General features: G+C 47.1%; 1 protein-coding gene across 1 annotated transcript in view; it reads left to right on the top strand.

Moving 5' to 3' along the window:
• Positions 1–10702, top strand: part of LOC310795759 (matrix metalloproteinase-17-like) — a gene marked incomplete at both ends in the record, with an annotated part of 206176 nt that extends 195474 nt beyond the window's left edge. Inside the window, one exon of the mRNA XM_083657836.1 lies at positions 10374–10702. Coding sequence (XP_083513962.1) covers positions 10374–10702 — 329 coding nt within the window. The remainder of the gene's footprint in view (positions 1–10373) is intronic.
• Positions 10703–11043: the final 341 nt, after the last annotated feature.

Genomic DNA, 11043 nt, shown 5'->3' with positions numbered 1-11043 from the left:
TGTTCTTTGTATCTGTTGCTTGCCTTCCTGTGGACTCCTACAGTATATCGTCAGCATCGTTGGGTCATTTACAAAATAAATTAATTGTTATTATTATGATCATCACCATCATCATTATTATTATTGTTATTATGAACAATACAGGAAGCTTGTCCACTTCTCCAGCTCAGTGGCCTGAGTCGACATGATCTTACCTCTTGCAATAAAGGTTAAATGAATCAATGACTGTTTGTTCAGGAAAATGGGCAGACATTCATTCTAAAGGTCAAAACTGGGTTGGACAGCACCAGGCCCGGGTAGTGCAGCGGTAGGTTCCCTGCCGGCCCGGGTAGTACAGCGGTAGGTTCCCTGCCTATCAACACGAGGGTCGCAGGTTCGTGCCCCCGTGTTACAGTACCTCCGTCCATACTAGGGGTGTCAAAAATAATCGATTGTAAGATGCATCGCGATGTGGACGTGCACGATTCTGCATCGATTCACAAATGTCAAAAATCGATTATTATTATTGCAAGTTGTTTACATGCAGTTGTTTATTTGGATCATAATACAATGCAATTCCAAATGCACTTTTATTTTAAAAGTAGCCACGCACACAGTGAGAAAAAAGAAAGTGAGAAAAAATAAATCATGTATTGGGGGAAAAAAGTGATGCATCGATTGAAGATGCATCGAGATGCATCGATAATCGTCATCGAATCGAATCGTAGCCCTCTGAATCGTAATCGAATCGAATCGTGAGGCCAGTGAAGATTCACAGCCTTAGTCCATACAGGCACAATTGGCCGTGTGTTCAGGTGGGACTAAGCCGGTTGTTGTAAGGTATGTGTCCTGGTCGCTGCACTAGCGCCTCCTGGTCGGTTGGGGTGCATTCTAGAGAGAGACAAAGATGAACTACGCCAGGGGACCACTTTCACTGTCGGTGTAAGATTATAATATATATATATATATAATATATATACTATCTATCTTCTACTTATTAGCTTTAAATGATTAAGGGGTGGATCAAACAACCACACAGTTCTGTGTTCCAGAACAGTGAGTTTGTATGAATAAATAAATAAACAGCGGTTGCTTAATCTCTCAAATGTGTCATAATGAGATTCTGAAAGTTTGAAAGGGTGCCGAGCGCATTTCACTTTAATTACAAAAACATACAGAAAACAAAAATGGCTTCTATTCCATTGGAGACTCAAATGTGGTGAATATCTCGCTGTAAAAATCTGTAGTTAATTTGTCTGCTGGAGTCGCTCACTCAGTGAAATGCTTTTGGCACTGTGTATTAATTGTCATGGAAAGCCTGAGGTGTGTTGCAGCAATTTGAACAACATTTCAATTCACAGATACAATTGGAATAATAAAAAGCATTTAGTTTTTATTATTCAAACAATAAAATGCCGAAACATTTGGCTTCTGAAAGCCTCTCTGTGCATTAGCACTGAAGAGGACATGAATGTTCTTGCTTGCTTGTGTGTGTGTGTGTGTGTGTGTGTGTGTGTGTGTGTGTGTGTGTGTGTGTGTGTGTGTGTGTGTGTGTGTGTGCGCGTGTGCATGCGTGCGTGTGTGTGTGTGTGTGTGTGTGTGTGTGTGTGTGTGTGTGTGTGTGTGTGTGCGTGTGCATGCGTGTGTGTGTGTCCATTCTTATCTCTCCCCTGTCTCTTGGCTACGTGTCCCCATATTGTACCAGTAATTTATATTGGCTACGTGTCCCCATATTGTACCAGTCATTTCTATTGGCTACGTTTCTCCATATTGTACCAGTCATTTCTATTGGCTACGTGTCTCCATATTGTACCAGTCATTTCTATTGGCTACGTGTCTCCATATTGTACCAGTCATTTCTATTGGCTACGTGTCTCCATATTGTACCAGTCATTTCTATTGGCTACGTGTCCCCATATTGTACCAGTCATTTCTATTGGCTACGTGTCCCCATATTGTACCAGTCATTTCTATTGGCTACGTTTCTCCATATTGTACCAGTCATTTCTATTGGCTACGTGTCTCCATATTGTACCAGTCATTTCTATTGGCTACGTGTCCCCATATTGTACCAGTCATTTCTATTGGCTACATGTCTCCATATTGTACCAGTCATTTCTATTGGCTACATGTCTCCATATTGTACCAGTCATTTCTATTGGCTACGTGTCTCCATATTGTACCAGTCATTTCTATTGGCTACATGTCTCCATATTGTACCAGTCAAATTTCCGCTCTCTCTAAAATGCCCAGTTGACGTCCTGGAGATTGTGGCAAACTTTGGGAAGCGTATTATTATATAATATATATATCATATATATATAATATTACTTCTCCAAATGTGTGGTTTTACACTGCTCTCAAATTTCCCTTGAATTTGAAGCAGTGTTCAAACCAAACTGCAATCAGAGCCAAAGTCTCAACTCTGCTCCAGTTATGACTTTTATATGGCATCGCATCCAGGCCTGTACTATTATTATTTGACAATGTGGAGGTTACAGAGATTGATTATCTGGAGCAAACTGTTAATAGCATTACAGATGTGTGTTAACAATTACCGTACTTAATAACGGGAAGAAAGAATTTGATCGTCAGATCGAAACGTCAATAAACTTGCTTTTTCAGTGTGCGTACTTTCTTTCCTTCTTCTAGTTTATCCTTCATTTGTCCTGCACCTACAGTTCAGTACTGTACCTACTGACTGGATGTGGACGTGCTGTACGTTCGTCCACAATTCCTTCAGGCACATTGTCCTGAAAACTAATCGTGTCCAAACAGAGCTTTTCTCTCTCCCTCGCTGACTTGCTGCAATCCACTTCACTCACTCTCTCTTGAGGAGTAGACTTGAGCAGCACCGTGCAGGCTATGGGGGACATGGAGACTTGAGCAGCACCGTGCAGGCTATGGGGGACATGGAGACTTGAGCAGCACCGTGCAGGCTATGGGGGACATGGAGACTTGAGCAGCACCGTGCAGGCTATGGGAGACATGGAGACTTGAGCAGCACCGTGCAGGCTATGGGGGACATGGAGACTTGAGCAGCACCTTGCAGGCTATGGGGGACATGGAGACTTGAGCAGCACCGTGCAGGCTATGGGGGACATGGAGGTAGAGTAGACTTGAGCAGCACCGTGCAGGCTATGGGGTACATGGAGGTAGAGTAGACTTGAGCAGCACCGTGCAGGCTATGGGGGACATGGAGACTTGAGCAGCACCGTGCAGGCTATGGGGGACATGGAGACTTGAGCAGCACCGTGCAGGCTATGGGGGACATGGAGACTTGAGCAGCACCGTGCAGGCTATGGGGGACATGGAGACTTGAGCAGCACCGTGCAGGCTATGGGAGACATGGAGACTTGAGCAGCACCGTGCAGGCTATGGGGGACATGGAGACTTGAGCAGCACCTTGCAGGCTATGGGGGACATGGAGACTTGAGCAGCACCGTGCAGGCTATGGGGGACATGGAGGTAGAGTAGACTTGAGCAGCACCGTGCAGGCTATGGGGTACATGGAGGTAGAGTAGACTTGAGCAGCACCGTGCAGGCTATGGGAGACATGGAGACTTGAGCAGCACCGTGCAGGCTATGGGAGACATGGAGGTAGAGTAGACTTGAGCAGCACCGTGCAGGCTATGGGGGACATGGAGGTAGAGTAGACTTGAGCAGCACCGTGCAGGCTATGGGGGACATGGAGGTAGAGTAGACTTGAGCAGCACCGTGCAGGCTATGGGGGACATGGAGGTAGAGTAGACTTGAGCAGCACCGTGCAGGCTATGGGGGACATGGAGCTATAATGGCGTACAAATTGTTGAGTCACAAAAATATGAAGGAATGATGAAAATGAATTAGACCGCTGTTTATTTGGAAATCTGAATTATCGGAATGGTATTTAATTAAAGCAATTAACACTGCGCTTTCACTGCATTCACACCAAGCATGTTCTGAGCTGTTTACTCCAGAGGGCAGCTGAACATGCTGCTCCTGGCCCTCCTCCAAACCCCATTGCCTTGTGATTTGTTTGGAGAGAGAAGATAATTGCACCAGCTACAGGAAACAAGCCCAGAACACAGGAAACACAGGAAACACAGGAGACACAGGAGACACAGGAGACACAGGAGACACAGGAGACACAGGAAACACAGGAGACACAGGAGACACAGGAGACACAGGAGACACAGGAAACACAGGAGACACAGGAAACACAGGAAACACAGGAGACACAGGAAACACAGGAGACACAGGAGACACAGGAAACACAGGAGACACAGGAAACACAGGAGACACAGGAAACACAGGAGACACAGGAAACACAGGAAACACAGGAAACACAGGAGACACAGGAAACACAGGAAACACAGGAGACACAGGAAACACAGGAGACACAGGAAACACAGGAAACACAGGAGACACAGGAAACACAGGAAACACAGGAGACACAGGGGACACAGGAAACACAGGAGACACAGGGGACACAGGAAACACAGGAGACACAGGGAACACAGGAGACACAGGAAACACAGGAGACACAGGAAACACAGGAGACACAGGAGACACAGGAAACACAGGAGACACAGGAAACACAGGAGACACAGGAGACACAGGAAACACAGGAGACACAGGAAACACAGGAGACACAGGAAACACAGGAGACACAGGAAACACAGGAAACACAGGAGACACAGGAGACACAGGAGACACAGGAAACACAGGAGACACAAGAAACACAGGAGACACAGGAAACACAGGAGACACAAGAGACACAGGAGACACAGGAGACACAGGAAACACAGGAGACACAGGAAACACAGGAGACACAGGAAACACAGGAAACACAGGGAACACAGGAGACACAGGAAACACAGGAAACACAGGAGACACAGGAAACACAGGAGACACAAGAAACACAGGAAACACAGGAGACACAGGAAACACAGGAGACACAGGAAACACAGGAAACACAGGAAACACAGGAAACACAGGAGACACAGGAAACACAGGAAACACAGGAAACACAGGAAACACAGGAGACACAGGAAACACAGGAGACACAAGAAACACAGGAGACACAGGAAACACAGGAGACACAGGAAACACAGGAGACACAGGAAACACAGGAAACACAGGAAACACAGGAAACACAGGAAACACAGGAGACACAGGAGACACAGGAAACACAGGAGACACAGGAAACACAGGAAACACAGGAGACACAGGAAACACAGGAGACACAGGAGACACAGGAAACACAGGAGACACAAGAAACACAGGAGACACAGGAAACACAGGAGACACAGGAAACACAGGAGACACAAGAAACACAGGAGACACAGGAGACACAGGAGACACAGGAGACACAGGAGACACAGGAGACACAAGAAACACAGGAGACACAGGAAACACAGGAGACACAGGAGACACAGGAGACACAGGAAACACAGGAGACACAAGAAACACAGGAGACACAGGAAACACAGGAGACACAGGAAACACAGGAGACACAGGAGACACAGGAAACACAGGAGACACAGGAAACACAGGAGACACAAGAAACACAGGAGACACAGGAGACACAGGAGACACAGGAGACACAGGAAACACAGGAGACACAAGAAACACAGGAGACACAGGAAACACAGGAGACACAGGAAACACAGGAGACACAGGAAACACAGGAGACACAGGAAACACAGGAGACACAGGAAACACAGGAAACACAGGAGACACAGGAGACACAGGAGACACAGGAAACACAGGAGACACAGGGATCTTGTGGGCAGAGGGAGATGCATGTTGACATCTGATAGCCATCCATTACGCATGCTTGGATAGCCTGCATGACAAAATGCAACCGAACGGGCAAACCGCAATCTGGACTGATGCTTCTATTCAGCAGCTCTTCATGTTGTCTCACCTGAACCGCAGAGAAGGTGGAATATGGCAAAAGAGACAGGAAGCAGTCATCTCTCTTAGTATGAAATATATTTTTGATATAAAACAATTATCCCTGTGGTTCCTAATAGGACAAAATGCAAAATAGCCTAAAATTGATCATTTGTATACTACTAATGCTGGGCATGTTACCAATTCAGTAATTAAAGGCGATGTCTGAGCCAAAAGACATGAACAAGAAAAGTCCATAGCCTGATTCTCCACCGTACAAAAAAGCAGGAAGCCATTTTTATGCCTCTGCCGGCGATAGCCGTGGCTGGAGGCATGATGTTTTCGGGTTGTCCGTCTGTACAGGTACGTACATGCGTCTGTCCGATATCTTAGGAAATGCCTTGACGGAATTTTCTTGTCCACTTGGGAGTCAAGGATGAACTCATTCGATTTCGGTGGTCAAAGTTCACGGTCACTGTGTGACCTCACGACCTCCCGTTCCACGCTCGTAAACGCAATCTCTCAGGAACACCCATGGGCCATGCTCAGAGTGCACGCCGAATAAGCTGACTAGGTGCTTCTCCATTCATCTAAGGCCATTTGGTGGATGCTTTCCTCCAGATCTTCATGCCATATAGGTTTGCCATGTATGCATGCTTACACCAAAGACTACCAAGTCCTTGTTAGTGATGATCACCTTCAACATATGATGACGCAACACTGTCCTTTCTGTCGGCAACAGAGCAACAGTTATGAAAAAGCAGAACGTCTCTTTAAATAAACACTGTATAATCCATACCAGAATGCATTGGATATGTGCCAAGGTGCATTGTTGCGGTAGCTTTTAACAAGGCCAACACCCTGTTAAAGCCCTTTTATTGATGTTTCAGTTGGCTGTATATATATATATATATATATATATATATATATATATATATATATATAGTAGGCATTGGGTGATGATAAACTAGCTTTTGGATGCTGAAAAATGTCTCAAAAAGCGGCTAATTAGAGAGAGTTGCTCGGTGCTGAAATTGCAGGCGTCTCTCAGTGGGAAGTGTGGTGCTCCTGTCTCCCCTGCAGCATGTCTCATTTGAATGTGTGGAAGCGGTTTTGTCTTCTGAGACGTTGCCAGCTTCAGAGGTCCTGCTCCAAGCTCCAAGATGTGTGTGTGAGAACAGCTTCAGAGGGCCTGCTCCAAGCTCCAACATGTGTGTGTGAGAACAGACCCAGCTTCAGAGGTCCTGCTCCAAGCTCCAACATGTGTGTGTGAGAACAGACCCAGTGCAAGAGGGAAGGGACAGCCTGAACAACAGCTCCGAGTCTATGCAAAGACACTGAGAAATACATGCGCGCACACACACACGCGTCGTACACACGGATACACACACACACGCGTGTCGTACACACGGATACACACACACGCGTCGTACACATGGATACACACACACATGCGTCGTACACACGGATATACACACACACGCGTGCGTCGTACACACGGATACACACACGCGCGCATAGAGACACAGACCTCAGGGCCTGGGAACTGGAGTCACATCAATAAGCCTTTATCTTGTCTGTGGGCCGCTTCCACCGGGTCAGGATGAAGAGAGGTCAGATGCAGAGAGAGAGAGAGGTCAGATGCAGAGAGAGAGGTCAGATGCAGAGAGAGAGAGGTCAGATGCAGAGAGAGAGAGAGGTCAGATGCAGAGAGAGAGAGAGGTCAGATGCAGAGAGAGAGGTCAGATGCAGAGAGAGAGAGGTCAGATGCAGAGAGAGAGAGGTCAGATGCAGAGAGAGAGAGAGGTCAGATGCAGAGAGGTCAGATGCAGAGAGAGAGAGGTCAGATGCAGAGAGAGAGAGGTCAGATGCAGAGAGAGCAGAGAGAGAGAGAGAGGTCAGATGCAGAGAGAGCAGAGAGAGAGAGAGAGGTCAGATGCAGAGAGAGGTCAGATGCAGAGAGAGAGAGAGAGGTCAGATGCAGAGAGAGAGAGGTCAGATGCAGAGAGAGAGAGGTCAGATGCAGAGAGGTCAGATGCAGAGAGAGAGAGGTCAGATGCAGAGAGAGAGAGGTCAGATGCAGAGAGAGAGGTCAGATGCAGAGAGAGAGAGAGAGAGGTCAGATGCAGAGAGAGAGAGAGAGAGGTCAGATGCAGAGAGAGAGGTCAGATGCAGAGAGAGAGGTCAGAGGTCAGATGCAGAGAGAGAGAGGTCAGATGCAGAGAGAGAGAGAGGTCAGATGCAGAGAGAGAGGTCAGATGCAGAGAGAGAGAGAGGTCAGATGCAGAGAGAGAGAGGTCAGATGCAGAGAGAGAGAGAGGTCAGATGCAGAGAGAGAGAGGTCAGATGCAAAGAGAGAGAGGTCAGATGCAGAGAGAGAGGTCAGATGCAGAGAGCGAGGTCAGAGGTCAGATGCAGAGAGAGCGGTAGAGAAAAGAGAAGAAATTGGTGACATCTCAGGATGAACAGCAAGACAGAACAGGGTGTGCTAAAAGAGAGAAGCCATGGAGAAAGCCCAGGATTAAGATATACAGTAGAAGACAGAGATGGTACTGTATGGTGAGAGGATTAAGATATACAGTAGAAGACAGAGATGGTACTGTATGGTGAGAGGATTAAGATATACAGTAGAAGACAGAGATGGTACTGTATGGTGAGAGCAAGTGAGAGGGCTGCTTAAGATACTGTAGGTACAGGAAGGGGGAAAAGAAGAATAACATTAATACAAGTCATCTGTCTCAACACTCGTAGTGCTTGAAGGTGTTTTAAGGCTTACAACACAATGTGTCTTTTGTGCACTTTGGTCTGCCATGAGGGCAAACTTTTCCTCGGTCAACCTCGGTAAGTTAGCTACTAGCTAGAGTGAATTGTGACATCAGCTACTAGCTAGAGTGAATTGTGACATCAGCTACTAGCTAGAGTGAATTGTGACCTCACTAAGCTGGCTCCATAGGCTGCCATTATAAAGGCTGAAAAAAGCATAAAACTGTGATTTCTCAAAAAGTACGACAGGTGTCAAAAAGCTGAATAAGAGTAATAAAGTAGGCTACTAAAAGTGGTGACCCGTTTAAAGTTTGAATGGAGTTTCTATCTTAAAGCATGGTGTAAACAGTCCTCCTATTCACCTTATGTAGCCCCGCCCACTTAATCCGTTTGTGTTAGGACTTCCTGTTCAAAACGCCAGCTGTTTGACCTGCTCAAAGCAGAGATCGTCTCTCTGGTCAAAGCTAGTGACTCACTGGAAGCAGGCTGCAGGTATAAGCTCTGCCACAGGGGGGTCATCCCTATGTTCCCCGGGTCCTATGTTCCCCGTTTTTGTGGGACCGGGGAACATAGAACCCCGCTATGTTCCCTGGGAGAGGTTAGGTTTTGGGTTAGGGTCTGGGGGAGGTTAGGTTTAGGCGTGGGGGGTGGAAGAGGTTAGGTTTTGGGTTAGGGTCTGGGGGAGGTTAGGTTTAGGGTTAGTGAAAAACGGGGAATATAGAACCCGGGGAACATAGAACCCGGGGAACATAGACATGATCCCGTCACAGGAAGTGTTTAAACACAATCGGTTCCGATTGTGTTTAAACACTTCCTGTTAGTCTCTCAAGCCAGACTGTCTCTTCTACATAAGGTGAATAGAGAGCCCCAGGGATGACGTATTTTTGTAGTCGGAACGCGGAAGTCCCGGACTTCCTGGTTCTTCACTGTTTCTGCCTATGGAATTTTTTAATGGGTATATAAGGTCTCTGGGCAACGCAAGCTTAATCAAACGCGAACCAGTGTTCAGCCGGATAATCTTCACACATGAGGACCACTTTCATGAGTTTTGAAGCGTAAATGCGAGCCCTAGAAGTAAAAAGCTTGTGCTAAGCTAATCCAGAACTACACACTGTCGCATAGGCTTCCACTTCACGTCAGCAATCAACCTGGACTGTTGTTGATGTGTGCACTGATTATTGGGCTGAACGCGCTGAACCAGGTGAGGGAAAGAGAATTTCCGTGTTCGTCCTTTGAAGTGATGACGTTATTGACGTATATATCCCCATCGACTCAACAGTGTAGTCTCATTTAGCCGTTTGCTAGCTAGCCTCACTTTTAACGGCACGTAAAAGCTTCAAAACTCATAAAAGTGGTCTTCATGTGTGAAGATTATCCTACTAAACACTGGTTCGCGTTTGATTAAGCTTGCGTTGCCCAGAGTCCTTATTAGAAGCATCGTGTCAAAAACCCAATCAAAAATCCCATAGGCAAAAACAGTGAAGAACCAGGAAGTGTTAGCATCGATGTTTTCCGGACTCGTTCCTGGGGCTCTCTATGGCCAGGTGCCAAGCTTGCTCAACTGTTATTGGAGCACAGAGGAAAAAGGGGCGGGACTTATAAAAGGTAAATTCTCCAATTTGTGTGAACAAAAAAGTTGAGTACTCTCTTGTTGTGTTCTATTCTATGCTGTTCCTCTTGTGTTCTACTCTGCAGTATTTCTCAGCACACACACTAATACCAACCCTCTCTGTCTCCCTCTGCTGGTGAAGGCTCCTCCTATTTCTTCAAGGGGAAGGAGTATTGGCGCGTGCCGGGCAGCGATATGGAGGTGGAGGCGGGATTCCCCCGGCTCATCGCTAAGGACTGGCTGCTCTGCACCGAGATGCAGTCGGACTCTCCGAGCACGGAGAGCAAAAACACTGAGGGCAGGGTGAACGGGCAGCACCACCCGGACCACGCGGAGAACGGCTACGAGGTTTGCTCCTGCACCTCGGACACGGCCTCTCCTCTGGGTGCCCGCCCCTCCCTCTCTCCCCTCTGGCTGCTGCTGCCGCCTCTCTGGACGCTCTCGCTGGCCCTCAGCTCTGAACCGCTATGATGCCAAAGCAGGGGAGAAAGGGCGTGATCTGAATCAGGAAGTACCACAGCCAATCCACTGGGAGCGCCAGAGAGTCAACAAGAGACTCATCGGTGGAGGGCCAGAGGCCGCTCGGTCAAAACAACAACTGGAAGATTTTGTTCTTATACGTATAAATATCACCTGGTATCTTTGCTATCTTTTTGCTGTTATTTATTTCCCATGCTATTTGATGGACAGCGTTATCTGAAGCGCTTTGCAGAGTGGTGAGTGCATAGTATTACAGTATGAGTGTCCCTATGGGTGAGTGCACAGTATTACAGTATGAGTGTCCCTATGGGTGAGTGCATAGTATTACAGTA

This window comes from Poromitra crassiceps (genome assembly GCF_964638095.1).
Source record: "Poromitra crassiceps genome assembly, chromosome: 21".
Classification (NCBI taxonomy): Eukaryota; Metazoa; Chordata; class Actinopteri; order Beryciformes; family Melamphaidae; genus Poromitra; species Poromitra crassiceps.
The sequence above is the reverse complement of the archived record's forward strand: the minus strand, read 5'-3'. Positions and strand labels throughout refer to the sequence as shown.